This window comes from Punica granatum, chromosome 6 (genome assembly GCF_007655135.1).
Source record: "Punica granatum isolate Tunisia-2019 chromosome 6, ASM765513v2, whole genome shotgun sequence".
NCBI lineage: Eukaryota > Viridiplantae > Streptophyta > Magnoliopsida > Myrtales > Lythraceae > Punica > Punica granatum.
Genome location: NC_045132.1, coordinates 25,626,092 through 25,652,292, shown reverse-complemented (window position 1 = coordinate 25,652,292; position 26,201 = coordinate 25,626,092). Strand labels below are relative to the sequence as shown.

General features: G+C 38.8%; 4 protein-coding genes across 9 annotated transcripts; 1 reads left to right on the top strand and 3 right to left on the bottom strand.

Moving 5' to 3' along the window:
• The first annotated feature begins 551 nt into the window (after positions 1–551).
• Positions 552–3,538, top strand: LOC116210845 (SNF1-related protein kinase regulatory subunit beta-1). The gene is made up of 4 exons (XM_031544936.1): positions 552–1,237; positions 2,221–2,396; positions 2,514–2,676; positions 3,090–3,538. Exons 1-4 carry the CDS (start codon positions 1,037–1,039, stop codon positions 3,405–3,407), a joined length of 858 nt encoding a protein of 285 aa, XP_031400796.1. The 5' UTR covers positions 552–1,036; the 3' UTR covers positions 3,408–3,538.
• A 1,689-nt stretch (positions 3,539–5,227) lies between these two features.
• Positions 5,228–6,928, bottom strand: LOC116210846 (calmodulin-7). The gene is made up of 2 exons (XM_031544937.1): positions 6,698–6,928; positions 5,228–5,972 (listed from the first exon to the last, which is right to left on the bottom strand). The coding sequence occupies exons 1-2, from the start codon at positions 6,771–6,773 to the stop codon at positions 5,599–5,601; spliced, it is 450 nt and encodes a 149-aa protein (XP_031400797.1). The 5' UTR covers positions 6,774–6,928; the 3' UTR covers positions 5,228–5,598.
• Positions 6,929–9,744: 2,816 nt separating this feature from the next.
• Positions 9,745–13,911, bottom strand: LOC116210619 (vacuolar protein sorting-associated protein 26A-like). Its single transcript, XM_031544564.1, has 12 exons — positions 13,479–13,911; positions 13,339–13,389; positions 13,186–13,260; positions 12,635–12,709; positions 12,445–12,517; positions 11,922–11,966; positions 11,538–11,649; positions 11,210–11,276; positions 10,906–10,950; positions 10,767–10,822; positions 10,480–10,655; positions 9,745–10,344 (listed from the first exon to the last, which is right to left on the bottom strand). Exons 2-12 carry the CDS (start codon positions 13,339–13,341, stop codon positions 10,166–10,168), a joined length of 906 nt encoding a protein of 301 aa, XP_031400424.1. The 5' UTR covers positions 13,342–13,389; positions 13,479–13,911; the 3' UTR covers positions 9,745–10,165.
• Positions 13,912–14,576: 665 nt separating this feature from the next.
• LOC116210618 (CBL-interacting serine/threonine-protein kinase 3-like) lies at positions 14,577–20,415 on the bottom strand. 6 transcript variants are annotated; one of them, XM_031544560.1, is made up of 15 exons: positions 20,263–20,415; positions 18,903–19,134; positions 18,556–18,618; positions 17,972–18,043; positions 17,659–17,766; positions 17,487–17,567; positions 17,309–17,362; positions 17,083–17,208; positions 16,902–16,991; positions 16,000–16,122; positions 15,747–15,881; positions 15,550–15,663; positions 15,400–15,456; positions 15,234–15,308; positions 14,577–15,108 (listed from the first exon to the last, which is right to left on the bottom strand). In XM_031544560.1, the coding sequence occupies exons 2-15, from the start codon at positions 19,074–19,076 to the stop codon at positions 15,034–15,036; spliced, it is 1,347 nt and encodes a 448-aa protein (XP_031400420.1). In that variant the 5' UTR covers positions 19,077–19,134; positions 20,263–20,415; the 3' UTR covers positions 14,577–15,033. The 6 variants fall into 6 exon arrangements, 5 of the variants coding, with proteins under 5 accessions (XP_031400420.1, XP_031400422.1, XP_031400421.1 ...); XM_031544562.1 differs by having other exon boundaries at positions 18,903–19,131; positions 20,263–20,408; XM_031544561.1 differs by lacking the exon at positions 20,263–20,415 and adding an exon at positions 19,724–20,181 and having other exon boundaries at positions 18,903–19,131.
• Between the last annotated feature and the right edge of the window lie 5,786 nt (positions 20,416–26,201).

Below are 26,201 nucleotides of genomic sequence, written 5' to 3'. Positions count from 1 at the left end.
TTTTCTCTTAAATGACGTGGAGCACTATGATTGGTTCCACGTAACAGAAGTGACACATAGGACGCGTCACGTCAGCAAAATGTTAACGGCGTCAGGGCCAATTGACGGTTTGTACCATCATGAAACAACTTTGAAACATTTTATATCATCATGTAACGAAAAAAACTTTTTAAACCATCATGTAATATTTGTAAAATATTTTGGACCAACAGTGCAATTTACCCTAATAAAAAATCATCAAAAGAAAGAAAGGGAAAATTAAATTTCCAAAATGCCCGATGAACTATGCGGGCCTTGGGCTGGGACCCACACCTTATCCTTACAGCAGTCGACGACTAGCTAAGATAAGATACGTGGTACCCGGCGTACGGTGCTCCGCTCGAGGAAGGGGAAAAGATGTCTTCGTCGTCAATGATATGGAGGACAGAGCAGTAGTCCGGGTCTATGCAGTAGTTCAAGCATTCGCGCGTGCCTGAGATCTACAAAAGGGCGCGTGAGCTCTGCCCCTTCTGACCTGCATTTCTTTTTTCGACCAAGTTTATCCATTTCCATGGATCACAATAAACTCTCTCTCTCTCTCCCTCCCTCTCCACTCCTCCTCCCTTCTCTCCCCTCTCTCTCCCATCTTCACATGTGCCTCCGCGGCGGTGCGACGGTGGTGGTGACGGCGGCGGCGACGGCGGCGGCGTAGTGTCGGTATTCGTCTTCTCCGGGAATGACAAATGCTTATTGAAGCTATCTCCAGCTCGTCGAACGAACTCCTTCCCCCCAAAAAAGCTCTCCCCCTCTCTGACTTCTGTTCCCTCTCGAACCTCGCCATGGGCAACTATCCATAAAATAAGCATCGCCCATATAATATATCTATCTCCCTGCTGATGTGCTATACATTTATATAATATATGTATATATATATATATATATATAATTACACGGCGAGTTCCAAACGCGTTGTTCATATATACATACATACATATATATTGGATCACTGTGCTGATCGTTGCGGGTCGGAGCAGCTGCTCGTAGATCTGAAAGAGCCATGGGGAATGCCAACGTCAGAGAAGACGGAGCGACCGGCCCCGACGACCTCTCCGTTAGATCCAATGGCAAGCCGGCGGCCCATGAATCTTACGCTCCAAACTTCCATACGCCTGGCCGTGTTATCTCGTCGGATTTGATGGCCAATACTCCCCCAGCCAGCCCTGGCCGCTCCCGATCCCCTCTGTTGTTCGCTCCTCAGGTCACCTCTCTCTCTCTCTCTCTAGCTCTTCATCGCGGTGACTGGCTTGTATGCGTAGGTGAATGCGCGTTGTGTTTGTGCTCGTGAGAGGAGTTTATATTGAATGGCATAATTGGATATTTGCTCTTTAACGTGGAAAGCAAATCTGGAATCTGATCATGAAGTTCTGATTTTGATCGGGATATGTCTGAGAGTAGTCCTTGAACCTGGCGTGGGGGTTGTCCCGATGGCGGATGGCCGATACATAGCAACGAAAGAGCTCAAGGGCGGTGAAGGTAAAGTGTTTCTGGGAAACGGTTCCTCTGCCGAGGAAAGCTTAGCGATCTCTCTTAATGGTGGGAAAGAAGAAAAGACGGATCTCTCGCAGGAGGAAACTTGCTGATCTCTCTTTCAATGGAAACATGTTTCAGCTATCCATTTCGTTGCATTGGTTTGGAATGTATACAATATAACTTCCTAAATCGCTCTTCTTGAGTTTGCTGGCCATAGTTAGTTTGAATAGGAGGCATGTTCTTGACAAATCGATTCTAATCAAACTCAAGGCCTAGTGGAAAAATCCAAATGTTCATTAAGAAACCCCGTGCTTACCCTTGATTGTTTGCCACCTGTTATTTATGCTCATAAGATTAGTTGGCTGGTACAACAGGAGGTCTGATCCGATGTTGTTGGTGAAATGTACAACATATCTCATTGATGTCGCGTGGTTTTGGTAGATCAGTCGAAGTTACTTGGAATTTGCTGGTTAGCAATTTTGTTTGGAGAGGTGCCTTTACCAGCCTTATGCTGTCCCAGTTTTTTTTTTAATCTTGATAGTACTATACGCAACCTATAGAGAGGATGTTTATATGAAACAATTTTCTCTCTTTTCCCCTATTGAGTGAGTAGGTGTTTCCTGAGAGATGAGATTAGAAGTAACATTTTTGCATTTTTACTGAATTGTAAATTTATTGCCTTTGATTGATTTGGCTGCTTTGGATTTCAAGATTCCTGTAGCTCCCCTGCTAAGGCCTGAAGGTCCGGCCTTTCTCAATCAAAATAAGCAAAATGAGTCTCCGGGAACAGCCCAACCTTCCGAGGGAGGAGTCCCCACAATTATCACCTGGAGCTATGGTGGCAATGAAGTGGCTGTTGAAGGATCATGGGACAACTGGACGTCGAGGTAAGTGTTGGGTAATGCTGATAACTCGGTAATATTATTATTATTAGATATTAAAGATTCGGTCTTCTTCTAAGTTCATGAAAGCACTGTATTTCGATCCCTTCTGCTTGTTCCCAGGAAGATACTTCAGAGATTGGGCAAGGACCATTCAATTCTACTGGTCCTACCATCAGGCATATACCACTACAAGTTTATTGTAGATTGTGAATGGAGATATGTCCCAGACCTGCCTCATGTAGCTGATGAGATGGGCCAAACCTGTAATATTCTTGATGTTCGTGTAAGAATTCCATCCATTCTACGACCATGAAAGTGCAGACATGAATCGGTTTCTGTATTGCCAGTACGCGAGTCCTAGTAAAAGTTTTACTTGCCATTTATTATGTGTTGTAGGAGCATTATCTGACATGGATGATCTCTGGACAGCATTCTGCCGTAACTTGAAATGGTTCTGATCATGTGACAGTGTGAAATTTACGGAGTAATTTAGATATTCCATCTTGAAATCAGCTATTAATCTCTTAGTTTAAGATTCAAGCTGAAAAGGGAATTGACCATAGATTCTTTTCCTGCTTGATCGGTTGATAATCTTTTCATGGCTATATTGCATAGACTTGGTTGGGGTCTCCAAATAATTTCTAACAGCTATTATTTTCCCTTAATTATTGATCTTCTTTTATTTCGTGTTGACAGGATTACGTGCCGGAAAGCCTGGAAAGTATAGCAGAGTTCGAGGCTCCGCCTTCACCAGAATCCAGCTATAGCCAAGTACTTCCTTCGGAGGAAGACTTTGCGAAGGAACCAGCCTTAGTTCCTCCCCAGCTCCATGTAACCGTCCTCGGGACTGAGAACTCGGAGGAAGCCACTTCCTCGAGGCCTCAGCACGTGGTGCTGAACCACCTCTTCATAGAGAAAGGGCGGGCACCTCAATCTGTAGTCGCTCTGGGGTTGACCCACAGGTTTCAATCGAAATATGTTACGGTTGTTCTCTACAAGCCACTGAAAAGATAGAATGACCTCGGTTTTCTTAACGATGTAAAGAGACGTACTAGCTTTGTGTGAAGATGTTCTGTTGATGGCATCATCAAATGCATCCCACGTCTGATCTGTTTGTGTCAAGATCAGTCGCCCCATCTCTCGTAGTTCTGTGCTACTTAGCTTGGTTGCTTTTGAGTGTCTTGGCCCCGATTGCACTTCATTCGGTCATGCGGTAATGGGCCGACTAAACCCCAAGCATTGAATTCATCTGTTCATAGGCAAAAGTTAACATCATGCTGCCATTCTATGATTGTAATTGCTCGAGAGTTTTGTGAAGTAGCAAATCAGAGTCTCTCTACTGTCGCAACGCAACGAGCATATCATACAGTCCACAAGGCAGCAGGTCACATATGCCCCCACCTCTATTGCAAAATCTTAAAATATCATTTCATTTAAGATATAACTAGTTCCGCCAGGGGTAGATGCAGCCGGCTATAGCATGTCGCCGCATTGCATTGCCACCTCTTGTCCCCACTGCTCGTGCTCCTCCCATTTTCTGACGAAAGGAAAGAAACTCTCGTCAGCGTCCCCGCTGGATTCCAAGTGGTCTGTTAAATCAGTACCCATCGTAAGGGCCCACCCTAAGGCGTTAGTGGGCTGATTGCAGGTCCAAATTCGAAGAACAGGGAGTTGGGCCCACCAAAGGGAGCCCGAATCCAATGGACACAACTTGACCCAACGCCCGCTCCCAGCCAAGCCAGATAGTTGGACGTCGCAACGCAAAGAACAGATACATAGGAAATCAGGAATCGGATCAATGACGAGTTGAATCTAATCGACCCGCAACGAGCATAAAGGATAAGGAAAAGGATTTGTTCGGTCACACTTCCACTGTTCCGAAAGAGGAAGGAGAGAGCTGTGGGGCAATGGATTTCTCGCATTATTGTTTGGATTCAGAGGAATCAGAAAGATGTTTCAAATGCATCAAGGCGGCTTGGTCAAGTTTGGATTTGGAGGAATTGGAAAGATGTTTCAAAATGCACCACCATATATATTGGTTCAAGTGGTCCGACTCGAACTGAATTAGTCGTTATTGGATCACTTCACTCGAACTAGATTAGTCATTATTGGTTCAAGTGATCCGACTCGAATTGGATTGGTCGTGATCCAATAGATGTCAGAATACCAGGATTTAACACCAAAATTAAAAGATGTTTCAAATGCTTACCTAAGTGAATACCCTGACAGATCACACGTACACATTCAGTTTACCAACGAGGTAAGCATCATTCAGTTAATGCAGCTCAGCTCATGCAGATGCCTCACTTTTCTTATGGTTGAACTCGCCCTAAGCACTCGAGTTACATTCCAAACCTCACTTGATGAGCAACCCAGACTATAGCAAATACCATCTAAACAAGGTCCACACCAATTACACGGCACGCACTCACAGGAGCCTGGCTGTAAGCAAGGCATCAGTTCTACAGAAAGGGCACACGAGGCTCCTGTACCGAACGAATTATACCCGAAAAAAAAAAAAAATATATATATATATATATATATATAGACTGAAAGGAGCTCCAGTTACTATAGAATCCCGCCCCGACAGCCATACTTGAGGCTTTAAAAATATCATGCTGGATGAAATACACCAGACAGTATGCCCAACTCAACAGAACCAGCTACTACAGTAACCGAGCAAGAACATGGAAAGAAACGCTAATCACTGCATATAATGCGCAACGATTTCACGTGAATCTATCATAACTGATCAGCACGTACCAAAAAACTAGGAAGAATCCAATTCTCCAAACCCCTTAGGCTCAAGTAAATGAATAAGCAAACAATACAGATGCTGCACCAACTGAAAATATCATGTAACAGCAAAGTGGTAGTCGTATCAACATACTAAAAGCATCAGAGTCTGCCAACCGTCATAGGTTCATCAAACCAGGGGAGAAAGCAATGCCCAAATGAACAAGTGAGAAACTAATCGCCCGACTAAAACTAGACAACAAACAAAACAAACGAGTTGATAGAAAAGAAGCAGTACCGCAGGTAGAAACAAACAAGGAAACAGACGCACCCAGCAGAAGATTAGAATAGTAAAGTGACAAGGTCCTAAATGTGAAGCGAAAAACTTGTCGAACTTATCTGCCTTGATCCCCCGTTTTTTACATTTTCTTTTTTGTAATTCAAGTGGTTGGTGAAGATAGATGGAGCCTTACTTGGCCATCATGACTTTGACAAACTCCTCGTAGTTGATCTGCCCATCACCGTCCACATCAGCCTCACGGATCATCTCATCAACCTCCTCGTCAGTCAGTTTCTCACCGAGGTTTGTCATAACGTGGCGGAGTTCAGCTGCAGAGATGAAGCCATTCTGGTCCTTATCGAAGACGCGGAAGGCTTCCTTGAGCTCCTCCTCGGAATCAGTGTCCTTCATCTTCCGGGCCATCAAGTTAAGGAACTCCGGAAAATCAATGGTCCCATTTCCATCAGCATCCACCTCATTGATCATGTCCTGAAGCTCTGCCTCAGTTGGATTCTGCCCCAGTGACCTCATAACAGTCCCGAGCTCCTTAGTGGTGATGCAACCTGCAACAAGTCAAACAAAGATATCAAGCATCCCGATAAAGAGACAACACATCAAAGGGAAAGGAAAACACACCAATCAATCCACTTCTCCATTAGCTTCCCACTCCTAAATTACACAGATGCAGTCCGCATGACACAACGCTTAAGCATCATTCACCTATCTAGCACTACGAAGTCTACTTCATAAACAATAACAATATACTCACACAACACGCCTCTCATAAATTTAAAGCTTATATCTCTCGCAGCATGTACGGCATATCCACAGATAAACCAGCTCGAGCACATTCAAGTCCAGAAATCCACAAATCGATTCAAACAAAGAAACCGACTCTACACGAACCTAAATGGAATAAGAAAATGATCACAAAAGGAACCACGCGAGAAGGCAAGCAGCTCAAGTGACCTCTAACTGAATACTATCAAGCAGCAAAAAATGTCGAAGGCGTTAAGCAATCACGGCAGACAAGAGATCGCAATCAGAACACGTAAACGTCACCAGTCACCGATCACCGTCGAACATCACAATCACAAGGAGCACAGGACAACAGCGCCTGCGTTGAATACACGCAGATGCCACAGAAGCGAGGCAAACATCCTAAAAGGGCAGCGGATCGAATAGACGTGCCGGCGGAAACAATCGCAAGGGGAACAGAGGTCTAGATCTGGTGAGAAGAGAAGACGAGCTGAGAATGAAAGAGGGGGGAGGGAGAGAGAGATCTGACCGTCCCCGTCCTTGTCGAAGAGGCTGAAAGCCTCCTTGAACTCGGAGATCTGGTCGTCGGTGAGCTGGTCGGCCATGGCGTCGGGCGGACTTGCTGCTTCTCAGGCGACGAGAGAGAGAGAGAGAGAGGATTCTGCAGAAGAGAAAGTGACGATCGGAGAATGAAAATGGGGAGAGAGCGAGCGCAGAGGCTGAGCTTAAAAATAGTCTTTGTAAGACAAACAAGAGAGAGAGAGAGAGAGAGAGAGACGGAATATAAAAAAGGCGGTGAACGTGGCCCGGTTCTCTGTGCCCACCACCACCACCACCAAAGCACAATCCATCTTTCCCCCCTCATCTTCTACTTTTTTACGGTTTTACCCCACTCCTCTCCTCCGTAAGACTAATCTGCGTTGTCTATTTTTCAGCAGAATTTTCCCTCCTAATAAGTTGATCGTACTCGAATTATATTAATAAATTACACCATTTAATAAATCGACTCGACTCGAATTAAATTTTTTTCAATTTGAATCAGCATACTCCATTAATCACAACAAGGATCGAAGAACAAGCCCAAAAGCCAAATTAATATGGGGCAGAAGCCCAAGACAAGAGCATACAGGCCATAGAAAGCTTAGAGCCCAATTAATACAGTCCAATACAATCACAAATCAAGAATACACCAGAATCTATCAAGGAATCACTCCCATTTCAATCAATAACTTCTTATGAGCCTCTGTAGTAATCTTTCGGTCTTTAATTCCTAGCACTCTTTCTCGAACAGAGCAGCAAACTGCTCGAAGAATTCTCTCCTTTAATGGATTCTCCATTTGGAAGGTAGCCAAGTTCCTTTCCCTCTAAAAAAAATATATAAAGGCATGCCACACTAGCTTGAAGAGCATTATATGCACTGTTTTCTCCTTGAAATTTCATGTTGCCCAAATCAATTCTCTGCTTCAATCACTTACATTCCTTCTCATAGCATATTTCTACAGAATAACTTTCCATAAGATTTGCACAAATGAACAATCGAAGAAGATATGGTTCCTGCTTTCTAGTCCTCCTCCACAAAGCTTGCAAGTAGAATCTGCAACGGAATTCCATCGTTTAACTCGATCCATAGTACTCAACCTATGATTAATAACAAGCCAATGGACAAAGTAATGCGTAGCTATACAGGGATTAAACCAAACAAACTTATACCATAAACTTTACTACCTTTCTCTCTCAACTCATTTCAAGCACCAAAAATGGAAAACCTCTCATTTTTACCACTCTAATAAACATCATCTCTCTTATCAGACACGAGTTATATCAAGGATGAGTTTCTGAATCTTCCTCATTCTTTCCCCCTATACTCTCTATGAATCCAGGTAATGGTATTAAGAGCACTAGCCACAGTAGCATTGGCAGGAATTCCATATAGGGAACCAGTCCTAATAAGTGGACATCCAGCAGCCTAATTGTCATACCAAAAGTATATTGAATTGCCATCACCTACTTTATGCCTCATGAAAGGCTATATAGCTAATTTGATCTTGAAAAGCTTTCTCTAGGCATAATTTGGAGCCTTTAAGCTCCAAAAAATTCTCCCTTTATTAAGATAGAACTCAACCCAAGCAATCCATAGGGAACCAACCTTCTTGAAGAGTAGCCGTATCAACTTCATGTTGTAGGAGAGATTCCAAACATAGAGATCCTTCTCCCCTAATCCTCCTTCATTCTTTGGAAGACACACAACCTCCTAGTTCACCTTGGCACATCTTCCATCACCATCCTTACCTTTCCAAATGAATGATTTACATTTCTGTTCCACCCTTTTTAGAACTTTCTCGGGTAAAACAAAAGCAATGCACCAAAAGTTCACCAAAGAGTGTATCACTGAGTTAATAAGCTGAAGCCTTTTAGCATGTGATAATTTCCTCACTGCCCAACTATCAATGCGACCGGTAACCTTGTCAATGAGAGGCTTATAGTCCTTATTAGTGAATTGCCCTGCAATTAGAGGCACCCCCAAGTATCTAACAGGCAAGGATCCTTTCCTAAAACCACTCAATTCAAGAACTTCAATATTTGAGAAATCATTCAAGTGCAGTAAAGTCTGATTTTGTAGGGTTTAGCTTAGACCATACATATTATAAAACATCTAAAAAATAGCAAGAACTATCATTATGGAGTTAGGCTCACCCTTTACGAAAACCATCGAGTCATCAGCAAATCCAAGACGAGTAAGTTGTATCCTTTTACAATGAGGATGATAAGCAATTAGACCATCAATTGCAGCTTTATTGAGTAACTTAGAAAGGACTTCAATAGCCATTACAGACAGGTAAGGGGACACGGGGTCACCCAGCCTAAGTCCTTTCTGTCCTTGAAAGTATCTCTCAAAACCGCCATTAATAAGAACAAAATAATGTGGCCCAGTAATACAATCAAATACCCAATTATTGAAGACTTCAGGGACACCGATAGCTCAAAAATATTCCTCAATAAGCCCCAAGAGGTTTTAAAGAAATGAGAGTTGTAACCATCATGGCCAGGAGCTCTGTCACCATCGATGCTCCAAAGGGAATCCTTTATCTTAATATCAGTAATAGGTTGAGAAAGTACAGTTGAATGCTCATCAGATAGAGTAAAATTCAAAATATTAGACAGAGTGGAAGGATCAGTGCCTAAAACAAGGGGATTCTTTGAGACCAATAGTCTTTGATAGAAACCTGCTACTTCTTTAGAAGTCTCTTCAAGATTCTATCCTCAATAAAAAGGAGGTTGAGAGTATGCTTAGATCTTCTAACTTTGATAATCTTGTGAATACTCGAATTAGATTAGTCGAAGTCTATTGAGTTTCGAATACTAGAATGCATACCGAAGAGAACAAAGCTAATCTCTGTCCAGTATTAACTTAACCTTCCCTCTGGCCTTTCATTCTCTTTCGTTTTTCAATTGATAGTTTTGATTTCATTCGGTGCTTTTAGTACGTTCTAACGAAATTTCAGCTGTCATCTATGGCGAGCAAAAAATCGCAAAATGAAAGCGTATAGTTGGCTGCGGCTCGGGAACATGAAGGGCTTATAATGGAAGAGAGGAGTTTTATTAAGCACTTGTCGAACAAAGCCACGACCACTAATAAATGGACTAGTCGGGATTTAAGAAGAAAATAACTCCAAACCACGCCTCATTTAATTTAACTGATGTACAAAAATGCTTAAGAAAACAATAATGTACAACAGACTCGAGATTCGCTCCACTTCAGGAAGTTCCGACATTGATGAATCACAAACTAACGTCCCAAGAAAGTGATGGCAAGAAGACGGCACCCTCTCAGGAATAAAGGTAAAACCGAGCACCTGTTGGCATCATCAATTATCCATCCTCCGTGCAATGGTCCTTCAATCTCCAGCTAATGGATCTGCCAAAGTACTTGTAATGATGCTCGGTTTTTCTGGGCGACAAATAGTGAGGCTGCGACTGCAAGAGATAAAGAGAAAGATCAGGGTGTCTCAAGAAGCCGATAGACTGTGATTTCTTGTTGCTTGAAGTACCGCCGATCCTCTTCATCCACTAGGACGAGGTTCAAGTAATACTTCACGCTGAACTTGTTGTTTATGTTGCGATAAGTTGGGGTCAACTCATATGGACTCAGGAAAAGCCTGACTGGAATAGATTCCCCTGCAATTAGCATTAGATAGCAATCAACGGTTGCATCTCTGTAGTTTTCTATCGGGATGGGAAAGAAAAGCCCAGAAATAAGATAAAAGAAGTAAAACAGGAAATAAAAAAACCCCCTCTCTCATAATAGCATACCTCTAACAGGGGCACCGTCCATCAACTCGTATTTAGCTAGGGTTTCAGTCTCGACATAGGTATTGGGTCCAGACCCAGTTGATTCTCGACGTCTGATTTCGAGCTCCATTGTTTTGATCTTGATTCTCACTAGAAGGAAGTAGATCTTTCCAATTATAACATCCTTTAAATGGTACCTAAAAGTAGTAGATCCAGTTTTCCAAAGAACATAAGCATTTACCGCCGGAAAACTCACAAAACTTCCATCATAATTAATACAAGCTAACTTAGCTTTAATCTTGACTTACTTGTTTTTGCTGTACTCGAATTCTATGTGCAGGCAATCCTCAATGCCAACTTCCATCTGCATGAAGCATTTATATTCTTGATACATTCACAATAATCACCAAAGAAGAATCATAGGTAGAAATAGAATATGCCTCCCACCTTGATACTGTTATTGATTGATGGAAGTGGAGTATAGTTGCGAACCTGGTAACGAAAAAACAAAGTTTATAACATAAGACCATTATTAAAATGTACTTCTTACCATGGGCTACGATACACAGAGAAGATGCGATTTATCTTAAGATTGATTTGAGTAAGCGCATGAAAGATAGCATCTTTCGCATGTATATTTGACGATTCAGGGCTTAAACATGTGAATAAGTCATAGGATTAGCTAATAAAAATTCTGAACTAGTTAGGAAGTATATGATATCAAACCACCGAAGAAGGCCAAGTAAGATACCACAAAATCCTGGCACTCCGCAATGTTGCTGACAATGTTTCTACCGATAGTCACTTTCAAAATGTACCTGCCAGTTGGAAAGAAATCGGATAAGAAATAATGCTTTCCATATATGTAGAAAGAGAAGGAAAAAAATCAAAATCGGAAGATTGGTGTCATTATAAGCATAGCGATTTTCTCATTGCAAGCATGCCTCCGGTCTATACAGGCTCACAACATGTCTAGTTTCCTACTGTACAGGTTATTCTCATGTCTTTACATGGATGCTCAAGTTCACCAAATTCAAACCGGACAAAAGCAGACAATAGTGAACTAAGAGAGCGCCTACCTCAGCCTCACATTGACTCCATTGTACGACTCATAAGGCATTTCCACGGTCGAGAATTCAAATCGGTAGGTTTTCCTTTCGTATAATTCTCCAGGTACATCAAGTTCACGCACTGCAAAATTTTAGACGGCAGTGAGGAAATTTTTTTATCAAAAACAAGATTTTCTACCTGATCAACAAATTGAAACAGGCATATTTGGGAAGATAAAGAAAACTAAAATAAGTTACATGAAAGACAAGATTAGTTGACAGTAAATTGAAAACAAGATGTGCAAGTGCTCTAGCAAATAATTGACAACAGGAGATATAAATTAAAAGTGTACTAGAGAACTTAAAACTGGATGGAATTACGGTCACATGTTATTAGACAGGTGATGTGCTTACCTAGCGAAGTAAAGTCATAAAAGTTGCCTCTATCAAAGTACAGCTCTGCAAGGAGATCAATGAAGCATTCCTCAGAAGACTGATGTGAATAATGGGAATTATCACAAATAACAACCTACACTTACAAAGTGCTAAACAACGAAAATTCTCAAGAGTTCAGAACTTCAAAGATAGAAATAATAATCAGTTGATTGGACAATTTAATCAAACTCGTGCGAACAATATTGGTTAGAAATCAAAGTAAAGACAGAGCCATGCATTCACATCTGAAAAAGGTAGGCAATTTCTTCTAAGCTGTCCGTGTGTTTCCCTTGTTTTCCAAAAGGTAGCAAGAAAATCATATAAGCTACATCATAATAGATTTCAGAAGTTCCAATATTTTCCACTACTAATCCCAAGAAAAGGAAAAAATAAAATAAAAGAATGAACATCTTTTGCTTTTCGGCATCATATTAAACATGTCGGTAGTTGACAATATTTACTCCCATGAACAATAAAAAAAGTAAAGGCAAATATAACAGACCTATCTGGCCAAGCAGCTCGATTTTAACACCGGTATGCTCAAGCTTCTTCCCTTGTAACGGTTCGATAACAACCTATTAACCAGCAGAAATCAAAACTTGGCCTACTATTCAAGTCCTTGTATCCAAGCATGTACTAAATACACTTGCGTAGAGAAAATAAAGAGATTATAAACAAAAACATAAGGGTACCTCTCCAATGATACTCTCTTGACTTTGGAAGAGAGGGACCATGATAATTTGGCCATTGTCCTTCTTCAAAGGTACCTATAATATGAAAACAACAAAATAAATGCGGAAGTTCGTCCAAAGAGAGAGACATTGCCTTTAAAATTGAGTACTCCATAGAGGAACTCGAAAGTGTCGAAAGAACACTATTGTTTTGATTAAGGTTTCATAAACCAAAATCACTTGTGAACTCACTTATCCCTAACCAAACTTGCATCCATGTTTTATATTTGATTTTCCTTTTGATTCCTAGAATGACAAGGGATTTTGCGGCAGAAGTTTTTTGAAAATTGACGGTACAAATACACTACAAATTTGAAATTCCCGATGGAAATGAGATCCTCTTTCCAATATTTCTACATTCAAATGATGCTAGAACGAGCACACTCTGCCTACTTTAAGAATTTCCTCAATTTAATTGCAACTTTTTGCTACACTTGAATGGAAATACAAATGTAAGCTCTCTTTATCGAAACTTAACAGATGACTGGGCTACATTCACCAGGCAGAGTTACCTGCTTCCGTGTTCTTCCATCAGCAAAAATTATCGAAACATTACAAGGCGGCTTGAAAGCTCCAATCAAAAAATTCTGCAACCAAATGACGCGAACCACTGCATGAGAACTTCCTTCTTCTGGGATATTCAATCAGAAAAGCTGCAATCTTACCATGACTCTGCTACTGCGGTTGGCACAGCTAATTCATCAAGCATGAAGAACCTAAGCAACAGAAGACGATTCAGCTAATCTGATGTATAGGCAATGAGAAAAAACACGAAGTTGCAGAAATTGAAACTTTCGATCAGAACCTCCAGAATATCAGTAGTCCAGCTAAATTCAGCTGAGATGAACTTCATCACCGGATGTCCAAAGCAGAAACGGAAGCACGTGATCAAGAGAACTAACGATTTCCGATCGAATTCGCAGATCGACAGGCCACCCGAAGGCAATGAGACGAATGCAACATAGACACCACAGCTGCGACCTGATAGATGAAGAGACACGGCACGTACCGATAAAGTCGTCGTCGGAGGAGGAGGAGAAGAGGACCTCCAACGTCAACGGGATGGGACCCGGGGGGGGGGGGGGGGGGGGGGGGGGGGGTGGGGGGCGCTGTGGTGGTGGTGTTGTTGGTGGGACGACGACAGCGGCTCCTCGGGGCGGCTCGGCTTCGCGTGCGGTTCGTTAGCTGTCCAATAAAAATCGCGACAGCTCAGCTCGCCACAAGAAATTGGAACAGCAATATGAACAAAATCTTTTTTTTCGGTAGAACAGTATATATATTTTAATTGTAAAACATACGATTAATTCGTAAAAAATAATTTCTTTTTTTTATCGAACTAAAAATAATAATTCCAGAAATGTGATCGTTCCCTTTTCTGGATATTTTTCCAAATTGGGTCGAATTTCAACTATTTTTGCCTATTTTCCGAGAAAACTATCACTTATACAATAACATGATAACATTATTTATGTAGATGATCCGTAAAAATATATGAAAATCAAATAAGATTGATTTAACTCGGTAATTTTGACTTAATCTCCTAAGAATGTTTTGGCCAAAAAAAAAATCTTGTAAGAATGTTAGGTAAGAATTACGGTTGAATATTCTCCAAAATAATGTATTTTTCTCATTATTTTTTTTCTCGAATAATTACATTAAGGTGAAGAAAATCAAAATGCTTAGGAGACAACATTGAAAAGTGCAAAAATGAATGATGAAGAGGGCATGAACTGACTTTTTGAATGGAGGTTATTCGTCAATTCCAACTTCAATCAAAGATTCCAGAGGTTTTGGGACAACAGAAGACAACATAAATTAATGTGAAGTCACTTTTCCTCCACCAAGATGGAACCAGGAAAAGATGCAAAATAAATTTAAATAATAATAAATATACTCAAATAAATAGATAATAAAAAAATAAATAATAAATAAATAAAATAACTCAGCATCACAATATTTACAATGACATCCTACAACGTCCATGATTTCCATTAGCTACCACAAGACTTTCGCCCGGCAATCGCACGATGTTTCCACGACTGAAGCAATACTTAGTTCAACCCAGCGAAAAACCCGAGTGTTCGACACAGAAGAAACAGAACAAGAAGAATGTACAGCTTTGTTCCCTGCCATCAACTACCACTCCGGTTCCGACAACGGCACTACAAGGACGATGATACCCCTGGGAAAACAATTGGGGCTGCGGGGAGATACCTCTGATGACCTACTTCTACGGGAGAAGAAGGGTAATGAGGAGAGAAAGGGAAAGAATGAAGATATTGCCCGGTGGGCACTCGGCAGGTGAAGTTATTGTAGAAGTCATGGAACCTTGAATCGAGTCCTCTCGCTCGCGATGGTGTTCATTTCATTTCTTGCATGTCTTCCTCGGTTTTCCAGACCACATCCTCAAGGCTGGTCGAGAGATTCTTATAGAACTGCAACAGATTCGAAAATTACGGATTAATGATAAAACTAGACTGAATAAGCACCTAAGTTGCACGTATGGTTGCATTTTATATGGGAAACTCCAGGCAATGGAATAGCTGGGCTGTGAAAGTACCTTATGGAACTCCAGAGTGTCTCCCTTCGCTTTGCGAACCTCGACCATATGCAGGGATGGCGCAACTTGGAATATCTATGAGAAGAGTGGAAAATCTTAGTAGTCACGGATAGATAATTATGAGATCAAGACTCGTCACCGGAACAGAAGCATGCATGTTCCCTACCTCAGTAGCAATGTTGAGATTTCCTTTTCTTCCCGATTTCACATTTTCGAGTCGCATCTAAAATAGAGAACAATTTCATCAGTGGGAGAGTTCTAAACCCATAATAGGAAGACGAGACCTCAGATCTTACACTGGTCGCACTTTGCTTACCTTGTAGTTTTTCTTGTGAACGTCAAACCCAAGGGGCTTAGCTGCTTGTTCGATCTTACTAATGATCTCATTGGCTGGGCATTTCGATGTGAACCTCGTTTCTCTCTTAAAGCCCTGAATCAAACAAGTGATGAAGGATAAATGGACAACGATTTTATAGGTTGAAATACGAAGCAGCTGCTGTGTAGTGGACCTACCTGTTCTGCATCAAATAAATTATCTAGTTTTAGCCCTTTAGACATGGAAATTAGCTCGAATGCATTCATGGCTGTGGGTTGTTCTTCTTTCTTCTCGGTCACGTGGTGCTCCTGTTGATTCCTCATCCACATACACTTCATGAGATAAATTTTTACACGGGAGTATCAACTATAAGATAATTTTTTTCAGCTTAGAAACATTATGCCTCGACGTATATCTCAAAAGAAAGACAAAATGAAAGCCTCAACTCACTTCTGCATCCTTAAAGACAGCTTCAATGTCATCGAGATTCGTATCCTCTTTCTCATAAAATACAGGGGGCTTGTAATCTTTCTTAAACCATTTGTCTTCCAGTATCTCAGGAATGGTGATACGCTGAAAGCAGAAATTCGGTGTGTTAGCTGATGAACTATACTGATATACTTCAGATGCAGCAGAAGATACAGAAGAACAAGGACATGCCACATAAAGTTCTAGTAATTAATTTCTTAAGGTCAGTTCAGGAAGAACACGATATCAGGAGCATTTGTTCATTATGCATCATAAACCTCAGTCTGAATTTGTCATTTTGGAAGGAAGAAAATTATCAGGGTGGGATAAGTAACCATCAATCAAACTGCAACATTACTTCTACAGCCCAAGAAAGGTTCACTGAGCACAGCCTCCAATATGATGCCAATCGAAGTTAAAGAGACCGTCGAGATTCCAGAAAATTTTCAGACCGGTGCAAGGGACCCTTTATACATCTCAGCCGGTCAGCCACCAATTAACAGGATACATCTAATGACTAGCTAAATTAGATCACAAGGAATTTTACCAGCAAGCTAGCTCAAGCTGGTATCTCCACCGAAGGAAATAGCAGACACTCGTTACTGCACAAATATGAAGACAATCTGAAACTGGGTTCAAGCATCAGTCTTGGTCCCTTTGAAGAGCATAAATGGTCAAGACTTTAAATTCTGCTTTAAAAAGATTGAAGGAAAACTAGGCATCCCAATGAACAGAAACATTTCAACATATAAAAACTCAACGCATATTTTCTTCCTGTTATGCGCTTAGAGCCTTGAACACATGTGCGTCCTCGATACCAATAATCATAGTCAATGTTTAGGCCACATTGTCATAGTAGAATCTATATGAGAGAAATTACTCACAGTCATAGGATTCGGATCCAATATCCGAGCTATCAACTTCATGGCACCAAAAGAAAGCCAAGGAGGGCAAGTAAATTCAGCAGCTGAAATCTGCAAGAGAAAAGTGGAGGACAGGACATGAAAAAAGTAGAAGCGAGATATATAGATGATAGTTGCTATGAAATTGAAGTAAAATGCTCACTTTTTTATAAAGGTTCATAAGATTAGAGTCATCAAAAGGCAAGTAACCTGCAAGCAATACGAAAAGTACAACCCCACACGACCATAGATCTGCAGTCGCCCCATCATACCCTCGGTCATTGAGGACCTAAACAAGCGACCAAGATAATTACCACATTGCCCTCGTAGTAGTGACAGAGCGCTTCACTTTGCGCAGGAAACAAATAGCACGTTGGAAACAAGCAAACCTCGGGGGCAACATAATTCGGAGTTCCACAGGTTGTATGAAGGAGACCATCTTCCTGTAAAGTAATCACAGATGAACTTATTTTTCCGAGCAATCAACCAAAGAAGAGATTCCAAAAAAAAAAAAACAGAGAGAGAGAGAGAGAGATTGAGGAGATCTTAGTGAAAATGTGTGATTACCCTGACTTGTTGGGATAACGCGCTCAGTCCAAAATCAGAAATTTTGAGGTTTCCATAGGCATCCAACAGCAAATTCTCCGGCTAAGATAGTGATTCCAACAAAAAAGACAATCAGCAGCTTTTTCTCCACTGGTGACGGACAAAATCTGACAGAGCACTCATTGTTTGGTACCTTTAGGTCTCTGTGATAGACGCCCCGGCTATGGCAATAATCAACGGCATGAATCAGCTGCTGAAAATATCTCCGTACTTCGTCTTCCCTCATCCTTCCGTGGTTCACCTTCACAAATTGAAGACATTCTTCCATGACAACAGGGCAAAATTAAAGAACCAATCCTTGATAGTTGGAAGGCTTCGAGAACAGTACAAAAGATCTGTTTCTTTTCTCCACCTTTCTATTCCCAAAAGTGACGAAAAGGCAAGAAAGCCCTTGAATTAACAACATTCGAAGAAGGCCTTAGTTATGATAAAACAAGAGTACTTACAATTTTGTCGAAGAGCTCTCCTCCTGTGACAAACTCCAAAACAATAAATATCTTTGTCTTGCTGCCCATTACCTGAATCACTCAGATAATGACAAGATTAAGCGACTGACCCATACAAACTTTACTACGTGTTGGTTTTGAAGTATAAAATTTTACCCTATCCAACTCAACTTTATTATTTCCAAAATTCAACACGGCAATCATTACTGCTTCGTCTTCTTTCTCCATTTAATGATAATTTTTCCTAATCGTTTTTATAATTAATTTTTTAATAATAAATTTTTTGTCCACTTTCACATCTATAATACATACACATATATATTCTTACCGATCCATATATTTGTCAACAATTGCAATCATTACACCAAATTAAGTTAAGTTGGATCATGATCCAACTCGAAAACCAAACACAAGCTAAAAAATCTCTCTATAAGTTGCCAAAGGGTGTTAATTTTCCAGCACCAAACTACAGTAATATATGCAGAATGCCGATGGATAATTTTTCATATGGAAAAGACCTCACATGTTGCTTGTTTGTACTCAGACAGAGAGAGAGAGAGAGAGAGAGAGAGAGAGAGAGAGACCTCATGTAACTGGACAACATAAGGATGTTTTATTAGCTTCATCGTTTCTATCTCCCGCTTGATCTGCAGATGCACAGAAAAGGAATGAGCCTGAATATAGATCTTGATTGAGACACTTCAGAAAACACAACACCCACCACAAACATTACTTTGTGTAAGCCAAAGAACAATTATCCTTTTATTACAACTCCACAGAGATATAGATCATGCATCTCATATCACTTTGGAAAAGCAAGCTCACTGTAAGAGAACATCCTCGGATCATTGAAAAAGGGAAGTAGCATGCATCTCTATAGAGTGAAACCAAATGGTCCATTTAAGAATTTACTGCAGAAATGTTTAGTTACCTGTTCAGCCATCTTGTGTTTGAGCACTTTCTCTTTATCGAGGATCTTTATGGCCACGGGTTCTCCGGTCTCGGAATTTCTTGCGAACTTCACTTTTGCAAAGGTTCCCTCACCAATTGTCCTCCCTAGTTCATATTTACCCACCCGGCGCTTAACCTTAGGCTGACTCATCATCAGTTGTGACAATCAATGTCCAAACAGTCACGCCTCTTTAAACTTCGTATTAATTCTGCTGAAATACAGTGTTGAACGAGATGTTAGGCTCCACCTAATATCTGCATCTGTGCATAAAACTAGGAAACCTCAACGAAGGATGCCAAGAAAACAAATAAGGCAAGGATTCACGGTCGGGTTTTCAAATAGAAGCTAATGACACTCGAATTTTCCACTTTCCCAGTCCTCAAATGCTATTCTGTTTCTAAGGTACGTCATATATGGTAATGTTCATTAAAGCACGCCACCTCATTACCATCTCCTTTTGCAGCTATAACTGGGACTATTCCCAAATTTCGCAGCTATAACTGGGAATATTCCCGAATTACTCATCTTAGAATCATCAGCCCCAGAAATGGCGGTACCCTGAGTATCGCAACACGAGTGCCAGCAAAATGCTGATAGTTTCAAAGAACTTGCAGACAAATTGCGCAAAATCTGTGATGGGCAACTAACACAGCAGTTTGAACTTCAAAAGGGCAACGGAGCTCGTAGATCAGAGGAGTCAGAAATCAAAACCACGAGCACCGAAGCAGAACCCGCAAAGCATAATGAGTTCCTGAGACGGTAAAGCCACAAACACACAAAAAAATCCAAACTGAACTCACCCAGCAACTAATCTACCAACCCAGCAGGATTCTGACAAGGCCAAGACACGAGAAAGCAACAGAGACGAAGGCAAGCGAAACAATATCACAGCAGAAGGCCAACCCAAGCCTCGTTTTAATACAACAATCCGGATGGCCGGCAGAGGCAAAGATGAAGGAGATGTCGGCGTGGACGCTAAAGATTATAAATTCTGCTGCTCAACGGAAGCGGAGAACGATAGCTCGAGAAACAAAAATGATTTTGAGCTCATCAATGAAAGTCAGACCCGCAAAGGACGCAGAGAGAGAGAGAGAGAGACGACCAACAAACAGTCAAACACACAAAAGGGGAGGGAGGCTAGGCAGGTGGCGGGAGCAGCATCACACCACAAGCTTATATACAATTCTTTGGGACGACCCTTTCGTGTTTTGATCTAAACAAAAAAGGAACATGAAACATGTTGGGCCAGACACCACAGTAAATCATCGTATCTTGCGTGCTCCCACACAAAAAAATTTAATAGAAGAAATGGTACAGAGAATGGAAGGAGGGCCCGTACTCCAGCTCAACTCTGTTTCTTTCACTGATTAGATGAGATTGAGATTGCTGGGGGTCTGACAGGGAGAGCCTGATGCGGCTTTTGAGAGCAGAGAAGGGGCGAGGAGGCTGCGATGGGGATGAGCTCGGGTGGGGGTGGGGGGCGTTGGAGGAGGAAGGAGACAAGACATTTCTGCCGCTGAAGCTGCCATTTTCTTGCTTTCTTCAGCCCAAAGATTACTTTTTAAAAAAAAAAAAAAATTCTTCTTGAATTGTTTTATTTTATTTTTTTAACAGAGGAAAGATAGTGAGGGTAGAAATTGAGACGGCCGGAAGGGAAGGGGGAAATTTTTCTCTGTAGGAGGAAAATTGGAATCTTTGTTTGTTCCAATGATGTTCGGTGAATGTCGTCATGGCCGTTTTCTTCTCCTTATTTTTCTTTTTACTTATATATATATATATATATACACACACTATTAAGATAAATTATTCGGGAATCTTAGATTACTACACGAAGAACCAACGAGATTGCAGGAAGCAAATGAGTATATGTAAGTGTTAATCATGTCAGTAATTGTTGTAATTATTAATAGTACTAATAATTCTATTAGTTTTTTCTAATGATATCATCGTGAAATAGGACATTTATATATTTTTTTCTCGTCAATATTATCTTGAGCTCTTAATATGAAAAAGATATTTGGTCTTTTTGAGGAGCTTTCACAGTTTCACTGTGTTCTTTTTGTCTTCGAATTAATCATTTTGCGATGAAGAGAGTCCACCCAAAAGAGAGAGAAAATAATGAGGAACTATTATTATTACATATGAAAGTTTAAGTGCCACACTTGTAAGTTCTATTCGTTAACTCTTATCTCATAATTGCATTGGAGTTTCAATTGTTAACTCTCAGCTCCTAATTAAGTGTCTTCTTTATTACTTAGATAATTAATTATTTCAAAAAATGATTTATATATTTGAATATTTAAAATTAAATACAACATAATAATTAATTTTATATTAATAATCGTGAATAAATATGAAAATAGTTTTTTATAAAGTTAGAAAGTATTTTAATTTTTGAATGGATATTAAAAAATGTTCTCTTAAAAATATAACATAATCTCGAGAAAGTATTATATATATATATCGCATAATTATATGTTATTATTTTTTCTAAAGTGCTTGTACAATGCACGAAACTCTACCTAAGTTTATATTTATCATTTTCTTAGATATGTGTTGCTTGATCGATGGTAAAATACTTATTTACGAGATCAAACGACGGTAACATTTAAAATTCACGAAGAGAAGGTTTTGCCATGGTATGAAGGCAAGCCGGTTGATGACCCTCGTCTTTTCTCGAATAAGTAATTGCTTTGTGCCTTAAATGTAAATTCTCCGAGAAAGTTCAAAGATGGAGCGTACACATCAATCTAATGCTTGTTATGACAAGCAAGAGCATATAAATAAATATAATCATATATATAAATCTTTTCAAATCAAAGACATATTAAAAATTAGTTATTCAGATCGAGTACGAGTTTGATAGCCGGTATCGTAATATTTATATTGAATCAGCATACGACCTCTCCTACTCCTATTGAATCTGCAAGTCATTCGGATTTTCAAATTTATTTTAGGGGAATATAAAAGATGGGATAACGAATAAACACAATTTTATAAGGTTTGTCGGAGCAGTTACTTTGATAAGTAAGAAATACAATCGTAACTGTTCTCATGACCCGCCAGCCAACCTTATATTCAACGAACACTATTATACGTGTCCGTACGTATAAAGCTGACAAATTATGTCCTAAGTCCTCCACGTGGTTTGTTGGCTGATCAGTAGCCACGTCATCCTTATAGAAATTCCCCATCCTTGATAGAATATATTAGATTTAGAGACGAAAAATGTACAAATGAATTTTTAAAAAAAGATACACAAGAAAATGGATTAAAAACGCTTTATAATTACAGGAATTCATATTCCATTCATCAATTCAGATTAAAAAAAAAAGTGACATAATGTAAAGCCTCCTCTTCGTACATGACTCTAAAATTCGTTTCGACTTTTATATATGTATGTATATTATTACTACTTATATTTAAATTGGAGATTATTTTAAAAATATATTCTAAAACAATCGTCTATGATTTTTTCATACATAACTTACGGTGCACTCTTTCTTTTTTAATAATAACAACCATTTTCTTCTTTACTAAGCCTCCTATCTATATATAAATAAGTAAAACAAATTACACTAAATAATAAATGCCCGTAATAAATGCTATAAAGATTTTAAAAATAAATATTATCATTAACAAAATATAAATAATCATATGAATACAACAAAGTTCTCATATTATATATGTAATTTCACATATAAAATTAAAGTATAAGTTAATTAAAAGTCATTTTCAGTAAAAAAAATAAAAAAACCTAAATTAAGTATTCTAAATGAGAAAGTTGCTTCGAGCAAAAAAATAAAAAATAAAAAAGAGAAAGTCGTAAAATACTATTATAAAAATAGTCACTAAACTACTCAAAATCAATTTAAAGTCGAAGGTATTATTATTCAAAATTAGAATAGTCAGTTTTCATAAAAATTTTAAAAATATAATAATTGGCAAATATATATATATGAAGAAAGTATTGGAATTACAATTTCACAAATAACGAAATTACAAATTTTGTTGAAAGATTAGAAATGCAAAACTATTATTGCCCAATTTAATTTACTCTAATTTTTAATAAAAAATTATGAAAATATTGCTTGAAACTTGAAAATTAATAATAACTAAAAAATATTATTGATCTTAATAAAAAATTAATCTTTCAAAATAAAAAGAATTACAATATAAAGAAGAACTCATGCAATGCATGAGCAGAAAGTTAGTTAACATTATATCATTATACAACTTCAAAAGGAATCGCAAAAAAGTATCTTATTAACCTCTTCAAACAATCGCGTGATTAAAAACACGTGTATCATTAATTGACTTCCTTCCATTATAAATGGTTAACTTTAGAAAAATGAAGGGAAGCATAATAATCTTAGTGTCCTTTTTTTTTTCTTTTTCATTTGCTTACACACTACGCGTCAAAGTTGCTTTCTATGGGTGGGTTAGTATTCAGCTTCCAATGTGGGCATTAGAGATACATTCATATGTCATTGTTCTTTATCCTCTCGGAAAATATATATAAATTATTCCATTCTTTTTTTTTTGGGCCATGGTAAAATTATTTTCTTAACTTTATACATAAAAATTGCTAAGGAATAATGCCTTTTCATCTTAAAATAGTCTTTTTTTTAATCCAAAGAGCTTACAAAATAATCTCTCTCTCCCTTTTTTTTTCATCTGCAAAAATAATCACTTAAAATAATTTCAACTTGACAACTTGGGAATGCCGAAAATGACCAATGATGTTACACATTGATCAAAGTTCACGTTGTTTTGTAATTCAAAATGGAAAATGATTTGGACCACACACAATACCAAGATTTATTTTGGTGAAAACATTGACCAAACTGAAATTGTTAATTGCTATCTAATCATCGGATATTAAGAGGTTTTTTCTTGAGGGCATTGTGAAAATACAAATATATATATATATATATATATATATATATATTATAACTCTCGACGATCGTGGAATCAAGACAACTTGCATACAATTAACAAATACCACGCCATAACAAATTCAAAATGGAAAATGATTTGGACCACACACAGTACCAAGATTTATTTTGGTGAAAACATTGACCAGATTGAAATTGTTAATTGCTATCTAATCATCGGATATTAAGAGGTTTTTTCTTGAGGGCATTGTGAAATAAATAAATAAATATATATATATATTATAACTCTCGACGATCGTGGAATCAAGACAACTTGCACGCAATTAACAAATACCATGCCATAATAACGGCATATGACATTTGTAACTTTCCACATGACAAAAGGAAAACTTTTCTTCTTCTTATCCTTTATGTCAAATCAAGCTGCCTTCTAGTGGTGAATAGGATATTAATCTCCAGAGGTTATTAAAGACAAGTGAATGCGTCCGAAGAAATTAACTCCAATAAAATTGCTAAAATATAATGCCAATTGCATTTAAAATTTTTCTTTTTGATCAATTAAAATAACACTGACATACTTACCCAAAAATAATAATAACAATAATAACACTGACATAAAAAAAATCAATTAAGATAGAAAATTCGATTTTATTCCCACTTGACACTTTGGGATTGACAGGTAATTAAGATCAGTGGTGTTACATACTATTCAAAGTTCGGGGGCCGCCTTTTGTAATTAAAAATTCTTTTTGTACCCGGAGTCATTCTTCTTCTCAAAAAAATACGTGGCCAAAGTTTTTTTTTTTTCTAATTTTGGTGAAATTATATATTTTCGGTATAAACTCTAGTATCCGAAAACTCAATTAGGTCTCGTCTAGTTCATTTGAATTGGGTCGGCCTACTAAGAGATAAAGTTATCCCAATGTAAATTTTATTCGTTCACGAGGTTCGAACTCGAGACCTTACTTAAAGGGAATAAGCGTCAAATTGCTTGAATCATGCCACGTTGATTGAAAGTATACATTTGACCCAGTTGCAAGTATTACCCAGTAATAAGTTTTTTTCCATCGGGACAGCAAGAAAGTGGGAGAAAGTCTCAAGTGATTCCACGTTATCATAAACAAATGTGGCTAGTAAAATCAATATGTTTATTACGATTAGCAAATATATCATTCCACATTATAGCTCCTTTACTTATAAAAGTGTAATCACATTGTCATTCTCATAGGAGATAACGATATATGATTACATAAGAATTTCTAGTTTACGGGAGTTCGATCTAGAAAAAGGCAGATTTAGAAAAAGGCAACTTTCAAAAATATAGTGAAAATACACGATTTCTAATTACTAAAGATCCATTAATAGGATACTAATTTCTTTCTTTAATTTTTTCCTTCACTTTTCCAGTCAACTACCCATAAACACTCGCGATTTTTCTCTTTTTTTTTGGAGAAAATTTATTATGCATGTTGCGTGTTCATCTTGGAACCTTAATGAAATGCCGGTGTGGCAATGTGATTTCCTTCGTAATATGCCAACTTCTTTAGCTACTAAAAGAGCTCTCATCTAATTAGAAGGAAATGTCTCAATATCTACCTATCTTTTTTTGAATTATCAAAAGACAACAGGGTCGGTAACTTGCGAAAGCATTTCGGGTTTCCTTAGGGTTTTGGATTTCCTAACGGCAAAACCAAGAACCCTATCCCCTTTAGCCCGCCCTACTTTTTTTTTTTCCCCTTTGAACTGGACCTAGATCTAACAAAATGGTGATTCAGCTATGATGGTGACAGTGAACACACCGATTCCAACCATAAATTCTGGATAAGAAAAAAGGATACACGATATTAAGTATTAGCATCGCGTTTCTGATCTAGAAGGTAATGATGATAAGAATGTTTGTCAAATTATTCGAACTGCACGAGGATTTTCATATAAATAAATCAATAAATGAATGAATGAATTACACTGCATGTATATATGTATATTAAGAGGATGCGCATGCATCGTAAAGCAGAAGAAATTGATTAATAAGAAGATCCCCCAACGTCCGGTAGGTCGAGCTAGCTATAACTCAGTAATGTATACAAATAAATAAATTGGTCCGATCTCACCAAAACATTCTTTATTTTCTTGATTAACCCGACTTCTAGATATCCGGCGGGTGACACAAGAGTGAGTTGACGGTTTTTTGTACGAAAATGGACTGTTTTACACCAACACAACGTACATTGCCTCCGAGCTATATATGCTGCTTGAGTCTGCTTTGCCAACTGGTGGACCGAAGGCAGACTACTCTCAGTCTCTTGCTATTTCATGGGTATAAAACATCCACGTTTGTTCACGAGTTCACCATTCTTTGTTTTCATAATTAACCCGACTT